This window comes from Acinonyx jubatus, chromosome B2 (assembly GCF_027475565.1).
Source record: "Acinonyx jubatus isolate Ajub_Pintada_27869175 chromosome B2, VMU_Ajub_asm_v1.0, whole genome shotgun sequence".
NCBI classification, from domain to species: Eukaryota; Metazoa; Chordata; class Mammalia; order Carnivora; family Felidae; genus Acinonyx; species Acinonyx jubatus.
In genome coordinates, this window is record NC_069385.1 from 52,067,880 (window position 1) to 52,086,395 (window position 18,516).

Genomic DNA, 18,516 nt, shown 5'->3' on the forward strand with positions numbered 1-18,516 from the left:
TTGATGAGGTCCCAATAGTGCATTTTTGCTTTTGTTTCCCTTGCGTCCAGAGATGTGTTAAGAAGTTGCTGCGGCCAAGATCAAAAAGGTCTTTGCCTGCTTTCTTCTCTAAGATTTTGAAGGCTTCCTGTGTTATGTTTAAGTCTTTCATCTATTTTGAGTTTACTTTTGTGTATGGTGTAAGAAAGTGGTCCGGGTAAATTCTTCTGCATGTTGCTGTCCAGTTTTCCCAGCACCATTTGCTGAAGAGACTGTCTTTATTCCATTGGATATTCTTTCCTGCTTTGTCAAAAATTAGTTTGCCAATGTTTGTGGGTCCATTTCTGGGTTCTCTATTCTTTTCTGTTGATCTGAGTGTCTGTTTTTGTGCCAGTACCATACTGTCTTGATGATTACAGCTGTGTAGTATAGCTTGAAGTCTGGGATTGTGATGCCTCCCGCTTTGGTTTTCTTTTTCAAGATTTCTTTGGCTATTCGGGGTCTTTTCTGGTTCCATACAAATTTTAGGATTGTTTATTCTAGCTCTGTGAAGAATGCTGGTGTTATTTTGATAGGGATTACAAAAGTTAACTCTTTTAGACCTGGATTATGAGTACTTTAATTCCCTTTCTTTTTTCTTATCTGTAGTTTTAATTTTTAAACAATGACCATGTGTTGATTTTTTAATAAGAGAATATTTTTGATTAAATATACATATGAATTTATAGAAATCATGGCTTTGGAATATATAGTATTTATATATCATACATCTAAATGTACAAGTAACCTCTAACATTTAGAAAGAAGATCTGCATAAATAGTACTTGGTCTCTGTTCTAGTTATCTTCTGCTACATGAAAAGTCACCCCCAAAACTCAACTTTCTTAAAACAACAACCGATCATTTCATCATTGATCATAGTTTCTGGGGGTCAGTATTTGGGAAGGGCTTTGCTGGGTAGTTCTGGCTCAGGGTCTCTCTTGTAGTTACAGTCAGATGATGGAACAGCCGGGGTTGGTCAGGCATCTTTTTCTTCCTATTGATTTAGGGTCTCTCTGCAAGGGCTACTCTGGACTTTCTCACAGCACTGTAACCTTGGGACAGTTCAGACACCTTGCATAGGGGCTAAAGTTTTCAAGGGTGAGTATACCACTGAACAAAGTAGAAGCTTTTATGGCCCAGTCTTGAAGTCATCTGGAACCATTTCTACCATACTCTTAGTCAATAGTAACAAGCCCATCAAGGTTCACGGGGAGCATCACAGGATAGGAGACATAATTCATGGGGCCCAATGCAAAATGAAAATGCAGGGTCCCTTGTTCAAAACTTACTAAGAATTTCAAGTCCATGGCAACAGAGCATTAAACAAGGTATGGAGCCCTTCTAAGTGGGGGAGCCTGGTGTGGCTGCACAGGTTGCATCCTATGAAGCCATCCCTGGGGAGGGAACATCAGTCCCATCTCTTGATAAGAGGAGCATCGAGGCCATATTGTAGAAAAGCATGAGATGGGAATTAACGGTGAGACCATCTTTGAAGAACAAATCTGTCAGTCTCTGTGACTGATATTCAGTTAATGAGGTGGGTCACATTTTTACTCCCCAGAACTGGAGCTATCCATTAAATACAAAGGAGGAACTACTGACTCTCCAGCAGTCAGGCTGACATAAGAGTAACAGGGATGTATTTTTAAACTCTTTGTGGAGAGATACTGCTTGCCTCTAAATAGACTCGAGCAAAAATACCTGTTTTATATCTGTTATGAACTGCATTGTGTCCCCCACAAAAGTCATAGGTTGAAGCACTTACCCTCAGTGTGACTATATTTGGTGAGAAGATCTTTTTTTTTTCAAGTTTATATATCTATTTTGAGAGAGAGAGAGAGGAAGAGGGAGAGAGAGAGAGCACATGAACAGGGGAGGGACAGAGAAAGAATGGGAGAAAGAATCCCAAGCAGGCTCCATGCTGTCTGCGCCAAGCCCAGTGCAGGGCTCAATCTCACGTGACCTGGGCCAAAATCAAGAGTCCATCGCTTAACTGACTGAGCCACCCAGGTGCCCTGGTGATAGGGTCTTTAAGGAGGTCAAGCTAAATGAAGTCATGAGGTGAGGACCTCATCCAATAAGACTGGTGCCCTATAAGAGGAAGAGATACCAGGAGTGCATGAGCACAGAGTAAAGTCCATATGAGGGCACAGAGAAGAAGCAGCTGTCAGCAGGCCAAGGAGCAGCCTCAGGAGAAACCACACTTGCCGACACTTTGATCTTGGACTTCCCAGCCTCCAGACCTGTGAGAAAATATAAATGTCTGTTGTTTAAGCCCCCCGTTCTCTGGCATTTTGTTATAGCATCCTGGGTACACTAATACAGTATCTAAGATTTTTACCTATTTGCTTTACTTGTCCTTGTGTTTTCTTATTAGTCATCCTTAATCCATTGGCTGTCCCAGTTCTTTGTCAGCTTCCAAGGAAAGCCAGATCTGATAGCAAATGCCACGTTTCAATTGATGTCCCTTCTTTAATAATATTTTGATGACTAAGGGCTTCATTATTTTTCCTGGAGTATTGCTTATGTCCAGCAAAGGTTCATGTCTACTCTAATATTGTAGATCATTCATGGATTTGTATGTACATTTGAAGATTGCTTTTATTAACTGGGTCAATTATTTGCAGACATGACCATGAACGGTTCGTTTCACCCTTTCTGTGTATGCCACTATTGCCCTCAAGGGCTGGAATCTTTCTCACCTCCCCTTGAGTCTGGGCTGGCCCTATGATTTGCTTTGACCGACAGAATGCAATGGAAGTGATGTTGGTGAATCCCAGCCCTAGTTCTTTAAAGGTGTTGCACTGTGTAATGCAGTCTGCCTATCCTGCTGGGAGTACCTGGGAAAGGGAGAAGGCTCAGGTGGGGAGCTGCAGGCATGAAGATGTTGAGCGCCTGCAGAGTTCCAGGACGGAGAGGGAAGTGGCTAGGGAATGGGGGGATGTCAAGGACAAAGTGCACCAGCTGGCCCTGGTCTTGTGGCCAGGAAGGAACCAGGAATGAAGCACAGGGGTTTCATGATGGTGGTTTCAATTGGCCTCGGAGCCCTGTTGACCTGCCCTGGATATTGCAAAGTTGTAACTGTCAGGGCTGGCTGATGTAGGAGCTAGCAGGACAGCATCCATAATTGCCTCAGAGAGCTGCTGGCCCTTGGATCTCTGGTACGGGACACTTTCTCCAGGCATTGACTGCGGAATTGGCTCCAGAACACATAGTGTCTTCCCAAAGCTGTATGATGATAGCTCCCCTAAACACTGTAGTACTTTGAATTGCGTGACCTCAAAATTCATATGTTGGAGTCCTAACCCCTAGTACCTCAGAATATGAACTTAACTGGAAATAGGGTCATTGCAGACATAATTAGCTGAAATGAGGCCATACTGCTGAAGGGTGGGCCCCTAATCCAGTATGACTGGTGACCTTATAAAGAGGGGAAATTTGGACATAGGCAACACGTAAAAGAAGAAATAACACAATGTGAAGATGAAGAAATAGATCAGAGTAACGTAGAAGCCAAGGAACGCCAAAGACTGCCAGCAAACCACTAGGAGCTAGGAGAGAGCACGGAACAGGGGCAGAGAGAGAGGGAGAGAGAGAATCCCAAGCAGGCTCCATGCTGACAGCACAGAGCCTGACTCACGGACTCACGAACCGTGAGATAATGACCTGAACCGCAATCGAGTCAGACGCTTGATGGACTGAGCCACCCAGGTGCCCCTGTGGTACTTTTTTCTAGCAGCCCCAACAAGCTAGTACAGAGGCTGGTGCCCCTTTCCCCACTTTCCCTCATCCCTGCAGTTCTGGGTGGATGAGTGCAGCCATCAACTTGTGCCCATGACGAGGAAGCTGCCAAAATGGCCTCACATCTTAATCCACTTAAAATGAAAGTTCTCGTTTCCTCAGAAAGTTCTGGGAAAGGAGATTTATTGGATCTTTCAGGCACAAGGGAAAGGAGATGATTTTTGGTAAGAGGACCCCTTTAATGCCTCTGAAATGATGCTAGATACGTGGTTTGATCTACCTTCTTCAAGACCTTTCTACCCAAGAATATGTCTTTAGTTATCCCAGAGTTTACGGAGGGTTAACACTGAGTTGTTTCTCTCAAGAAAGCTGAGTTAACCTAACTGTATTAGGATTGGCACTCAGTTATTCCAATGTAATCATTTGCATGACTTTTAGTGCCTTAATTGTTGAGAGCTGATGTTAGCATCTGAAAAGTAACATACCTGGTGCGGAATGTTTAGTGCCTTAGACTAACGGTAACACTGGGTGCATTATGAAGGAACAGTGGAAATTACATTTGCAAGATGGCTGTGGCGATAGAACGTTCTGTTAGACAAAAAAAAAAAAAAAAAAAATGGGAAAAGCACGCAGGAAAAGAAAACCATGTTTTATTCACAGCATTTGTCTGGCTATGCTCTCAGACTGGAAGGCAGGGAAGAGTTTATGAGCTGCTCAGTGCTGCACCAGCCTGGGCCGGATGATTTAGAGCAGCCTACCCAATTCTGACTGAAGTAGAGAATTTTCAGTCACTGGAATCAAAAGAGGTTGGCAGTGTTGTTGTATTTGAAAATGCTTTTCGCACTTTAGATAGGATAGCATTTTGTAAGTGAAAATTGGATTTCCACAGAAAGCACATATTTGCAGTGATGTATCCCAATTTGGTTTTTTTTTTGTGTGTGTGTTTCTCATAACTTCTGATTGATAGCTTATTTTAAAAATATGTTTGGAAAAAAATATGTAATGTATATGCCTCTGTCTTCACCAGTGTAGTTTTTAGGTCAATTTTAGGCTGATTAACTTTGCCCTGTCCCTTTAGTAGTTTGTTTTATTGATCACGTTCGATATGTGCAAACTCATAGAAAACTATGGTAAGAAATAAGGCTCTAAGGATTTAAAAAAAATTCTTAACTATGTGAATTGACACAAAGTGTTGATTTTGAGTTTGGGATACTTTCTGTACTAATTGAGAACATTTTGTGAAGTTTTAATTCTATATTTCTTCTGGCAGTTTAATTACCCTAATTCAGAAATATTCTGCTTAAAATCTCAAAGATTAAACAAGTCAAAAAGGTGGGAGGGCAGCAAGATGAGAAAAGAGTGAATTAATTCTGTTGTGTCCAGTTCACAGGAATTATCTTAGCCCTTGTGCATGTTCTTCTGGAATCTGCCTTTAGTCGGTTCCTTTCAGAAAAGAAAGTTGTTTTGTGTTTTGTTTTTCCATGTTGCTTTTTCCTCTTTGAGTCTGGACAGGCTGGCTTCCAGATATCTGGGCTATTCTAAGGCCTCTTGGTATTCTTGGGGTATTGCCATCCCTCTTTCCCGGGTGGATCATGAGGTACTGTCCAAAGCAAGAGAGTGGCAAAAGCATCTCCCCTGGGGTCTCAGGATGCTGCTGGGCCAAGACCATTTTCCTGGAGCAGTAATGTCTAAATCCTCTGTATCTTCTTCTCCACCCAACTCTGAAATCACACAAGCAGTGTTGGCAGCCCAGAGTCATTTCTACCAAGTCTCTGTCTGCCTCTAGGGCTGTTTCACTGAGATTGCACCTGTAGACAGTAATTCTTTAAGCTGTAACGTGTTCTGCAACTCTAAACTGGGGATGTTGGTAATACTGCTTCTACTCGCTGACCCTTATTCACTCTCTAATAGCAACCTGGTTTCCACACCGAAAGCCGTCGAGGGAATCTGAGCTACCATTTTCCCCCTTGTGGTTTACGAGGAGTCGGCATCGCATAAGTGGTTAAGAACATGCTCCAGGTAGACAGACTCAGTTCACCTGTCACTACTGCCTCTCGGGCTGTAGTTGGTTGGGGGTAGTGGGTTGTTCTCTGAGTCTGGGTTTCCTAAACTTCAAACAGGGATGGAAACAGCGTCACCCTTGCAGAATCGTTGAGAGGAGTAAATGGACGTTGCAAGCGAAGCACTATGCGTAGTGCCAGGCGCATATAAGCACTCAGCAAGTCGTTAGCTCTCATTGCTTTCTGGAGGTATTTGGGGTTCTGTTATTCTAATAGCAAAGCCAGCGAAACCGAGCTGATTCTCCTGACTTAATGAATTGCAGCATCTTTCCTATCCTTTCCTACTCTTCCTATATTTCATCTTCCCTGGAATGTGAACTTACATTCATTAGATGAACAGAGGATGATGTTGCCTCCCCCTTCCCCGCCCCCTTTTAAAATGCTGTGCTGGTGTTTACTTTGGAAAAGAAATCATGGAATAATAATAGATTTTTTTTTTTTTTTTACAAGTCTAACATTCAGATACCTGAGAACTCTGCCTGGCTTCTAGTCCTGAGAAATTGGAGGGAGCTGAGGTTCGTGAGGCAGTCTTGCAGGCAGTGGCCCTCTGCCAGTCCCTCCCGGTGGGCCACCATTCTGTCTGGACCATGGCTGGGTTCCTGTGAGCAGGGTCTAGGTTGTTGGGGAGGGGCCATGGGCATGCAGTTCTGTGAAAACACATGCTCCAGCATCTCCTTCTCAGGCATCCATTCTCATTGGGCAGAAGGTAGGACGGTTCATTATGATTTCTGGCTGGCATTTCATTATTTGTATATTAACATTTAGTGTGGAGTGAGGTTAAAAATTCATGTTGCGGGCGCCTGGGTGGCTCAGCTGGTTAAGCAGCAGACTTCGGCTCAGGTCCTGATCTCACAGTTCATGAGTTCGAGGCCTACGTGAGGCTCTGTGCTGTCAGATCAGAGCCTGCTTCAGATCCTCTGTCTCTCTCTCTCTCTCTCTCTGCCCTTCCGCCACTCGTGCTCTCTCTCAAAAAAACCAAACATTTTTAAAAAACACACAAAAAAACATTTAAAAGAAAAGAAATTCATGTTGTCAGTGGCCATTTGAAAAAGCTGTCTAACTCTAAAATTTGAAACATTCTGCTTTCGTAGGAGGTAGTTATACGGTGATGCTCCTGATGTCAAGATGGTATTTTTAACAACGCTTATTGAATCTGCTAATCTCATTTCATCATTTTGTTACAGATTGATGTTCTCAAAGCAGATCTGGAAAGCGCAGAATGGAAAGTTTTAGAAAATCTTATTCTGGAAGATGTCCTTGAACAAATTGGACAGCTCACCTTTGAGGTTCATCTCCACTGGCCCGGGTTTGAGGTCAGTGGCCGGGACAGCAGTGTCGTGAGGTTCTGGTACAGCCTCCTCAAAGAGTTAGAACTAAAGGGTTTCAGGCTTTTTCATAGTTACAAAGATTTATCTAAACCTCAGCTGTTCCTGAAGAAAGATATTTTCAATGCAAGTAGCTGTTATACTCTGAGTTGGGTGAATACAAGATGGAAATAGGATGAAAGACCTCATCAAGAACTCAAGGAAATAATTACAGCATGAGGCGTGTCCAGCAGTCTAATTATCGGTGTACTTGTCCAGTCTCCACTAGCCTGTTACCTGCTTGAGGCGGGGGTTGTGTTATTGCCTCTGTAGTGCATGTAGCTTGGCACCTGCCACGTGCTAGGGGCACAGTTAACACTCAGGGAAGGGATGGACACAGAGGGCCATAGGAGTCAACCTCCATCTGCCCAGATGCTAGGCCTTTCACCTGTTTGCCTCTGACAGAGTGGGGACGCTTGTCCTCCTTCTTTTTAACATGGAAGATAATCCCCCACATATGTTTTCCCTAAAATTCGTTTTGTGTCTGAAGTCCATGAATTCAGCAACATGAAGAAGAAATTACATAAATTTTCCATTCTTACTGCATTCCTGAGATTAAGTTTGTAGCTTACTGTTCAAAACAGAGCCTTTCCTTTGACTTTCACTCAAAGGTTTTTTTCTGTTCACCTTGGTCAATAACATTGTTTACAACCTTGTAGATTTCAATCATTCCTACTTGCCTTTTGCCGAGGGCTCTGCTGTGGGGTTATAAGAGCCACTGATGCTGGTTTCTGGGAACTCAGGCACACCAAATTCTGTCTTTGAGTTTCAAAGACTAGACATCAAGAACTTCAACTCAGGATTCCTTCAGACTCAGCCTTAAATCCCCTTCTGTTCCTATGAAACTAAGCACAAAGCAGAATTTGCGTGTCTTTACTGTTGCCTTTTCTGACTTCAGACCTGATTTCTCAACCACCGACTTGCCTACGCTGTCAAATATTTTTTTTTTTTTTAATACATGATCTGAAAGATTAAGGGAGTTTTTCGTAACTGCCAGTTGGCATTCATTACAAGACTGTGGCCTGAGAGCCAAAATCTGTATCTTTCCTGGGATGGTTATGCAGTATTTCAGTAGTGCCAATCTTTTTTACATTTTTAAATATTAAACAGAAAAGTGTAGGTTCTCAGTAGTTCAAATGATCTCTATCATTTTTATTTATAGGATTAGACATTTATCCTTACGAATGATTTTCAAAAATTCTACTTCAAATAAGTTAAATGGTATAAAATAAAGCAAATTATTACCTTATTATAAATTAAGTTTATTTCCTGGCATTTTTACATCCTGAGAGAGCAGGAAAATTTTGTGTCCATTGTTTGTTCAAGAAATCTAGGGAGTGAGTAAAATACTGATTGCTACTAGTCTTTATTCCTTTTCCCCATTTTTTACCTCCTTTTACTCCAGATGTTCCCTGTGTTGGCTTTTTGTTTCTTGCAGTGGTTTGAAAATACCGTTCCTCAAGTGAGAAACCAAGATATATTAGCTAGATAATCTTACTAACTTCAGTTCAAAAGGGAACAAGATTTTCTGAATTAGTAGTGATGATTTTGAAAAATACAAATGAGGTTTTTATTTTAAAACTCATAGTACACTAATAAAATTCATTGAGGTGGGAAGACCAGCTTGAATAAGTGTGATTTAAAGTAGCAGTTAGGAGTGCCCGAGTGGCTCAGTCGGTTAAGTGTGCGACTTTGGTTCAGGTCATGATCTTGTAGTTCGTGAGTTCAAGCCCTGCACTGGGCTGTGTGCTGACAGCTCGGAGCTTGGAGCCTGCTTCAGATTCTGGGTCTCCCTCTCTCTCTCTCCCTCCTCCCCCCTCTCTCTCTAAAAAAATAAAAATAAAAAAAAATAGCAGTTAAGTTGCCCTCAAGACCATAGGTATTTCAAAAGCACAAAGTGGCGTAACTCTCAGTTTGCATGGTGTTGTCTCCAAAACAAGGTTAACTTCAGCCTAGTTCCTGTTTGGATTATATCACAGATTCTCTCTTTTATTTTTTAATTAAAATTTTCCACACTGAAGTATGTACAATAAACCTACTTTTTACATTAAACCTTTTTTAAAACCTTCTTTTACACTAAAGTGTGAAATGTACTAATCCTATGTGTCCAGGCTGATCAGGTTTTAGATATGTACACACCCATATTAAGATTTTTAATTCATCAGATTGAAGATTTAAGGAATTACTGAAAGCCCCCTTTGTACAGGGCAGGTTACCACTTAGTCCAGATTGGTGGTGCAGAACGTTGACTTCATTACATTATATATATATATATATATCTGAGGTAAGAATGGCTGTACTGTTAAGGAGAAAAACCACTCAAAATAAATCACAAACACACCCACCCACACCCACCTACTAGGCAGCTTGTTCAATAGTTATTTGTACTTGTTTTATGCTTATTTCTAAGGCTGTCCTTCATTCCCTTCATGGATAGTTTGAAATTTATGATGAGTATTCTGACTGTTGCTATGGTTTCCCTGCCTCTAAAATTTGTTATGCTTATTGTGTAGGCTGGGGTTTCTTAACCTCAGCACGGATTGCCATTTGGGGTTGGCTAATTCCTTATTGGGGGAGGGAGGGCTGTTTTGTGCATTGTAGAATGTTCAGCAGCATCCGTGGCCCCACTCGATACCAGGAGCATCTCTCCCTCTGCTCCCTCAGTTGTGACAACCACACATGTCTCCAGACAGTGGCAAATATCCCCTAGCGGCAAAATCATCTGCTGCAGAGAAATACTGGTGTAGGCCATGAGACAGGGTCTGGGGTACCACAGGACTGCTGTTTGGGAAGCTCCTGTTTGAGAAGAGCAGGAAAAATGAGAACCAGCACCACTGTAACCACCGCAAAGGCAGCACAAACAAAACACAGAGAACAGATGAAGTCAGGAGCTGCTATTGAGAGCTTAGCGTGTGTCCAGCACTAGGCAGAGATTGCCCCTGATTCTCCCAGCAACCCTGGCAGGAAGTGTAATTTTCCCAGTTATACTGGTAAGGGAATTCTGAGAGATTAGATAGCTTTTCCAGAATATGCCACTAGTGGATGATGGTAGAGCAGGAATCCACATCTGAGCCTTTCAGATCCGGAGCCTGTGCTGGCCCCCTTCCCTCCACAACGTCACCTCAATAGCCTCTAACAGATGTAAGATGCTACTCCCATGGATGTATTTTTGCTTCCTTATTAGTAAATGGGGCGTGTGTGTGTGTGTGTGCGGGGGAGGGAGAGAACCACAAATATACTAAGATCAGACCTGCAAATCTGTTAGCGTTGGGACATTTTTGTAGCATGCAGGTTTAATTTAAACAACCTACTTGCGGGGCGCCTGGGTGGCTCAGTTGGTTGAGCATCCGACTTTGGCTCAGGTCATGATCTCACAGTTAGTGAGTTCGAGCTGCGCATCGGGCTGTGTGCTGACAGCTCGGAGCCTGGAGCCTGCTTCGGATTCTGTGTCTCCCTCTCCCTGCCCCTCCCCCGCTCATGCTCTGTCTCTCTCTGTGTCTCAAAACTAAATGTAAAAAAAAAATTTTTTTCTTAAACAATCTACTTGATTAAAATATGCCTGCCAAATGGAGGCTCAGTGAAAGAATATGGGGACCCAGCAACCCCTCGGTCAGTATTTCAGTTGCCAGAAAAGCTCTTGCAAGGCCTGGAAGCCGCTCTTGGCCCTGGCTCATCCCACTGTGTGGTACTTTCCTCATGGGTTTAGAAAGGGCACAGTCACTTGGAAGTTCAGTGTTTCCTTTGTTTAGTCTTTGACCTGCACATACATGAGCTTATTCTTAACAGAGCAATGCTCATAGATGGATCTGAAAATACAATTTAACATTGTTCTTCAAATGATGACAAATCTGTTATTTTTTTAGGTGAAAGACACAGTGTGTCAGAGATTCAGAGGTCCCCTTTTAGCACAAGCTGTGCCACAAGTTGAAATTAAAGTCAAAGACAAAAGAATTTCCCTTTTCTCTTAGAGTGATTGTATTTGATGCAGCGAGCACAGGTTATGCTATAAACATTTGTAACTATTTGGTACGTTCAAATGAAGGCAGCCAGGGAGAAGTTGTTTGTTGAACATCTGTTAGAGTTTACATCAGGGTAGAACAAAAGTAGAACAAAAGTAAGTGCAAACTCATGAATTTACAGTGTTTAGTCCGGTTAGCTATTTGTGTAAGCCATTTCTGCCTTGGCTATACGATTTTAGGTATAGTAAATATGGCACAAGGTTTGTATTTCTGCAGTATTACATGTTTGGATTTTGCAAAGCTTGGATTCATACCGGGGAACCCCCCTCATCATCATATTTTGTCAGATTAAAAATGAAGCCCTCATTAAAACAGATTATTTTACTTGACAATAGTACCTCCCAGCTCAATTAATATACTTGTTCACTTCTGCTAGAGGTAAGTTTATGTTTTTGCCTTTTAGGCAATAATGTAATTCTTTTTGTATTAGCCAATTGCTGGTTCTTTGTGAGTTCGTAAATACACTTAACCCTATGTAAAAAAGTCTTTTTCTGATTGAGAGAGGTATTTATAGTTACTTATCACATGAAATCGGAACCCAAAGATTCAATGTATTCAACTGCCTACATTTAGATCTTGTTGAAATTCTTTACATAATTATATTTCTGTCCTTAAGGAAAAAAAATCAAGCAAGCTAGTGCCATACTTCGTATTTAGCACTATATGGAAAAATGCTAGCTCTCATTAAAACCGATGCTTTGTAAAACTAGCAATGTTGCTGTGGGCACAGTTGTGAGAAAGTGATGGGGGCCCGACTCTAATGGAAGAGGCCAAGAGAACGTCTTTAGCTAGGTTCTGTTTTACTGAAGAATGAAACACACATAATCTGGGTAACTGAGTGTTTCTTTTAAATTACCTCGGAGAGAGCAAGCTGGAAGCCGCAAAGATTATGCTGCAAATCTGAGATTTAAAAAATACACAAGAAAGTTGCATTATGTAAAGGTGGCAGAATAGTAGGATGAAAGGAGACAGATTTTGATGCTGTGGGTAACTAGCTATGTGGTATTAAACAAATCATCACCTTTATTGGCCTGTTTTCTTATGTTAGGTTGGAATATTTGATTTCTAAGGTTTCTCCTACCTTGATGATCTCGTTATTCTAAGGTTTTTGTGATTAGAGAAGGCTTAGACAGTGGTAGGATAATTTCTTGATTTGTGCGCTATAAAGGGAAGCCTTGGGATAAATTCAGAAGGATCCAAATGATGTGCTATTCAGAAGAAAAGGCCGGGACACCTGGGTGGCTCAGTCGGTTAAGTGTCCGACTTTGGCTCAGGTTGTGATTTCGTGGTTGGTGAATTCCAGCCCCGCGTCAGGCTCTGTGCTGACAGCTCAGAGTCTGGAGCCTTCTTGGGACTCTGTCTCCCTCTCTCTCTGCCCCTCCCCTGCTCGCACTCTGTCTCTCTCCCTCAAAATAAATAAACATAAAAAAAAAAAAAAGGCCCAGATAATAGGGGACTCTGTTCTGATGGCTCTCCAATCAAATGAAGTCCCCTTAGGCAAAGTACCTTTTTGGATAACACACTTAAACTCACCTGGTTCTAAAAACCAGGTCTCAGACTGCACTGGTTTATCCTTTTGTTTCGAGAATGTGCTAAAAAAAGTGGCAATATCTGAAGATGCTAGGTTAGGTATGTATGTATCTATGGTGATCCTTTTGTGTGTACATGTGTGAACGTGTTACCTTTTGTACACACACAACACAAATGTATAGACATATACCTTTATATGTATGGATGAATTCCTGAGAAAGAAAAATCTTCAGACACACGAAGCTCAGAGGGAGCCTGGACCCTGACAGAGCAGGAACCTGTACCTCCTGCATTAGTGCTAGGAGTTGAGTGTATCAGTGATGCTAGAGGCCTACAGCACTGGACATAAGGCTGTGTTGGGGGAAAGGATTGTCCTGGAGACACCTGCAGCAGTGGGCCCGTTGGAGGGCGACAGCCTCAAAGGAAGAGTCCTAAAAAACCCACCCCTCTCACCCCCACACCACAAGAAAGCTTTATCCTTGCTGTAGCTCTAGGAGGAAATCAAAGTTTCCCATGAGAATTTGAAGCCCCTGGCCGTTTTAAGGAATTGAATTTATATTAATCTCATGGTGAGGAAAATCATAAGGTGAGAAACTGAGGTAAAAAACTGAGGGAGTGAGGGTGAGGGTAGATGGCAGAAGCAAATGTAACACCACTGCGAAGGGACTGCTTCAACTCAGACTACAAAGGCTTTCTTAAAAAACAAAATGAAAAACAAAACAAGACCCACAGGAGATGCATTCCTAACACAAAGTTACAAGTGACAAAGAAATGGCCCACCATGAGGTAGAGTTGACAGACACAATAAACACTGGGATTTTCAGCCTAAGAACTTGACATAGCAAATCTTAAAGAAAATACAAATTGTTTAAAATGATTACAGGCGTGAAAGACTATACAAATAGACCTTCCATCAAGGGAAAATCATTGGAATACATTTAACGGATTAAGTGGCAGATTAGACACAGGTGAAGAGACCTCCAAGTGAACTGGAGGAAACTGCCCAAAATGTAGCACAGAAAAGTATAAACATGCACATTCTTAACATTTTTTGGGGTAGTTTGAACCTTAGAAGATGAAGCAGTAAAGTTGAACATTTGAACCACATAAAACGTGCTGCTAGGCCTGTACGTGCAGTATGGCAGCCATTAGTCACATTTTGCTATTGAGCACTTAGAATGTGGCTAATGTGACTGAGGAACTGAGTTTTACATTGTATTTACTTTTAATCAACTTAAATTTAAAAACTTATACCTGATTCAGTTATTAGAAGACTCTCTTTGCAACAACTTGGGCATGTAAATCGACTTGGTATAAAAGAGGTGGAATATTTCATGGATGTTTAGGGTCTGAATGGAGATGTGCTGTTAAGTGTAAAATATACACCAGATTTCAAAGACTTAGTATGAGAAAAGTAAATATTTAAAAAATAATTGAATGTTGAAGTAATACCTTGGATATGTTAACTAAAATATTAAAATTAACATCCCCTGGGCTTTTTTTTAATCTTTTTCTTTTTTTTTTTTTTTTTACATTTATTTATTTTTGAGAGACAGGGCACAAGTGGAGAGGGGCAGAGAGAGGAGACGGAACCCAAAGCAGGCTCCAGGCTCTGAGCTGTCAGCACAGAGCCTGGCATGGGGCTTGAACTCACAAACCGTGAGATCATGACCTGAGCCGAAGTTGGATGCTTAACCGACTGAGCCACCCAGGTGCCTCACCCCTGGGTTTTTTTGTTTTTTTGTTTTTTTTTAAATGTGACCATTACATTAGAAAGTTAAAGTCTACGGCCATACCACCCTGAACGCGCCCGATCTCGTCTGATCTCGGAAGCTAAGCAGGGTCGGGCCTGGTTAGTACTTGGATGGGAGAAAGTTAAAAATGACACACATGAAAAAAAATTACACAGCTCACATTTTTCTATTCAACAGCATGATACTGGGACATGTACTTAAAATATGCTTGAGATTTGAGTTAGTCCCTCAGATCTCAAATGCTGAAGGGTGGAGAGTAGGTTGTGGAGAGCTAAAAAAAAATTCATCTGAACTTTGTGACTGCAGTTACAGGAAGCTGTACCAGCAAAGGAATTATCTTTCTTTGTCGCTAAAAATAAAGCCACTCTAAGGACTCTGGCTGCAAGTTGTGCCTTCTTTTCCCTTAAGTTCCAGATAAAATTGTGGTGTTTAGGTTGAGAAAGTGGTTCCTACAATTATTATAGTGATTATGACCATGGAAAGTTCACATAGAAATACAGATAATGTATATCTATACATATAATCACACACACACATGCATATATACACAAACACGCATGCACACACATGTATTTGTTTTTGGTTAGCAAAATTTGTCTTGAGTTTACATGTTTCTGAAATGAGGCTCAAGATAGACTCTACATCAGTGTTTCTCATCCTCAGTGTACCTGCCTATCAACTGGGGACCTTACTACAAGTGCTGAATTTGATCCAGTGAAGGATATATATATATATATATATATATATATGGATACAAAAATATGAATATATGAATGAACACAGAAATATATATGTTCACTGGCTCCTCCAACGAACCTCCATTTTTTTTTCTGTATCTCGGTGAGCAACACCATCTCCACGTGATTCTGATACAGCTGGTCCTCAGTCCCTCTGAGAAACACTTTTGTCCAAGGAGAGCCTCCGTAACCCACGAAGTGTGGCAGTCCTTATGGCTATCATCCAAGGGTTTAAGATTTCACTGTTCTTGTTTTCCTCCCGGTAATTTATAAACGTGCTAAGGACATCAGGCACCCTCACAGTGCATCGTCAAGAGTCACTATACTTTTTTACCTAGGGAAGTGCCTGTCTGACGCTATTCCCTGTCCTTTATCTTCAGAGTGTCTCCTTAGGGCAAAACATTCCCAGCTTGTGCTTCAATATTTAAATGTTCATTTGATTAAAACTTTCAGTATAGCATCACTTTCATTCCAACCTTTAGGGAGGAAATCTGTCCTGGGTGTGATAAAAAGGTTGCAGTGAGGAACAGGGGCCAGAAGGTAACCACTTAATTTCAGCGACCATATGGATGGTCTTGAGGCTTTTTGAAGCTGGGCAAGAGCCGCACTCATTTGTGTACTCTGAAATAGGTACAGTCATGACTCAGTGTCACCACTAGGTGTATAAATATGGAAGGCGTTAAACTTAATCTGTGTGCTCTCAGCGTGCTGCCCTGTATTTTTGTTACGTAACTAGAATAAACCCACTAATGTTCCATACTAAAATACCATCCCCGCCTCTAAAGCACCATTTCTCCCCATAAGATAAAAATGACCCATGAAAATCTGCAAATGGTTTAATCTGTTGTCTCTCAACAGAGTTAACACTTAAAACTAAGAATGAAAATTTTGATAACACTTTCTACAAAAATGCTTTATTTAAAAATACGATCTTTTTAAAAAAGAGACTTTTATATACAGTTACTTAGTTTAGAAACAGTCAAAAACACAATAAAATAAACCCAGATTTAGAAATTATGATTTGTAATGTACACAATACTGATGCTGAACAAGATCAAAGTTTAAATGTATGGATTAATTCTTTTTGTCCCATCACATTTCAGTAATTCACATTTGTTAAAACCAGTGGCTTGGGACCGAAGAAAAGGTCTTGTGTGAATTCCTTCCTCTTCAGGAACAGCAGCCACCCTTCCTGGCAGATACAGAAAGGCAGTGTAGCAGCCAGGCAGTGTATTCTTATTTCTTTGAGTGTCTGTGTGTCCAAAAATAACATGTCTACCATTTTTATTCTCTTTTTCCATTTTCTTCTTTGGGATTTATTTATGTGTGGCTCTAGTACCAGGTCATCAATACCAGGCCTTTTTAGAAATTACTTTTTAAAAATGGAAGTTCTAAGCACAAGGAGCATGAATTGCTATTGATAGCCCAGGACTCCGAGCTAATGCCCTTAGGATATCAACATTCAACATGATTTTGGTCTCCACGTCGGCACTCTGAGCCACGATGAACCGTTCTTTGTAAGCATGGTACTGAAATATATCAAAGTACATTCAAATATATTATAGAGATTTGTACTAAACCAGAAGAAATGGCTTGTCACCCAAAGGGCTATTAGCTACTGTATTCGAGAGGCTATCTTGATTCCACAATTTGAAACTTAAAAGTTTTTTTTTTTAAACCAACCAACCACAGTTATTGCTTCTCAAACTGGGGAACCTTAGCCATCTTCTTGGAGTATCAATTTTACTCAAAGATGTGGAAAGAAGTTAAACATTTTTCTGATCTTAAAAAGTTCTGTTGACTATATCCACGAGCAAGATCAGAATAATTTTGAAGATAAAACATACAACTTCAAAGAAATGACAAGGTGACATTTTGGACGATGATCTCATACCCTGTCTCCTATGAGGAGTATTTCAGTAGTAACATCTATGAATCAATGACCTAGGAGACCCTGATTTCTGAAAGTGTAGCCAGGTCCTTACAGACAGTAAATACAAATAAAATTCAAAGTCTTCACTCATCCTCTTGAGTGTCACCTTCAAAAATAACATAATTCTCTGATTATATATATAGTCCTGTCTGTACTGATCAGGAAGAAAGCCAAGGAAAGAACTCTGGACTGTTTATTTTCCATCGTTTAATAATTAGAGGAATATCTGCAGTTAGAGAAGATTGCTGGCTTACAAGTAAACACACAATATATGCCATAAAAAATAGCAGAACTCCTGAATCCAAAAGATTTGAACTTGACCCACCAAAAATAATGGGAACAATAATTGTGGGTGGTTTTATCCTTCTTTCACATTCACATTGAATTATATCACCCCTGTTCCTTACTTCCCTTTTTGTCGAAGAGGTACACATACGGTGCCTTTCAGAATTATTTGTCATTAGTTATATTACCTACCTCCTTTAAAACCCCAAATCCACCAGGGATTCTTCCTCAACTCGAGAGAGATCCTTTCAGTATATCGACGGGGTAAACCCCAACTGCCTGCCAACAATAATCCTCACCAAATGGAAAGTCAGTGGTTATTCTCTGTATAAATAACATCTATAAATGAAATTGCCAATGAAATTATAGGAGACAAATTTACAAGAAACGTTTTTTTTTTAAACAATGGGTCAACTTCATAAGGCCGTGTAAGGAAATCATAATTTGTAAATCAAGTTGTCATCCAACACATTTAATAATTAAATATAGTTAAATATGATATTGGATCAAAAATGACCCTAGATAAGGATTAATCTCATTAATCCCACAATTTAATGAGACCATCCCAACCACATGTGATGACTTTCGATGTTTCATGAGGATGCCACACTGCACCTATGCACACCTTATCATGAGCTTTAAATCGACTGTAGAGTTTTGTGGTCTTCCAGTCCCAGATATTCAATTTTCCATTTCCATCTCCTGAAATCACATAGCTAGAATGGGAAGGAAAATAAGTTCAAATTATTGAAACACCTTAAAGTGGATAAGGAACAGAGAAAGAGTTCATCTTTTTCCCTGTAACATTAAAAAAAAAAAGTCAATATGAATATACAATACTCAGAATAACACGGTAGAGTATAAAGTAGTCTATAATTTAAACTTCTACTTAAAAAATCTCCCCATTGAGCTACCAATCTATGAGTCAAAATTTATTAACTTGGAAGTTATTTAATAAATTAAAAATTCATTCACTTAGAAATTTATTAACTATGGAAACCCAGGGGCCACAATAAATGGAGTATTAAATCACTCTCTAGACAGAAACAGTGCAGGGAAACGAGCTTCACAC

The 18,516-nt window shown here is 40.7% G+C and overlaps 2 protein-coding genes across 8 annotated transcripts in view; one reads left to right on the plus strand and one right to left on the minus strand.

Annotated features, from left to right (window-relative positions):
- METTL24 (methyltransferase like 24) overlaps nucleotides 1-18,516 on the plus strand; it is a 167,940-nt gene that overhangs the window by 93,974 nt on the left and 55,450 nt on the right. For 3 of the 6 annotated variants that reach the window (XM_027057116.2, XM_027057113.2, XM_027057114.2), the window contains exon 5: nucleotides 7,007-7,135. In XM_027057116.2, coding sequence (XP_026912917.1) covers nucleotides 7,007-7,135 — 129 coding nt within the window. Of the gene's footprint in view, nucleotides 1-7,006; nucleotides 9,239-18,516 lie in introns of those variants that run through there. The other 3 variants (XM_027057112.2, XM_027057117.2, XM_053222385.1) reach the window with 1 other exon arrangement.
- Nucleotides 16,113-18,516, minus strand: part of CDC40 (cell division cycle 40) — a 60,063-nt gene continuing 57,659 nt past the window's right edge. For both annotated transcript variants that reach the window (XM_053222380.1, XM_027057103.2), the window contains one exon: nucleotides 16,113-18,160. In XM_053222380.1, the coding sequence (XP_053078355.1) occupies nucleotides 17,983-18,160 (178 nt within the window). In that variant the 3' untranslated portion in view covers nucleotides 16,113-17,982. The remainder of the gene's footprint in view (nucleotides 18,161-18,516) is intronic.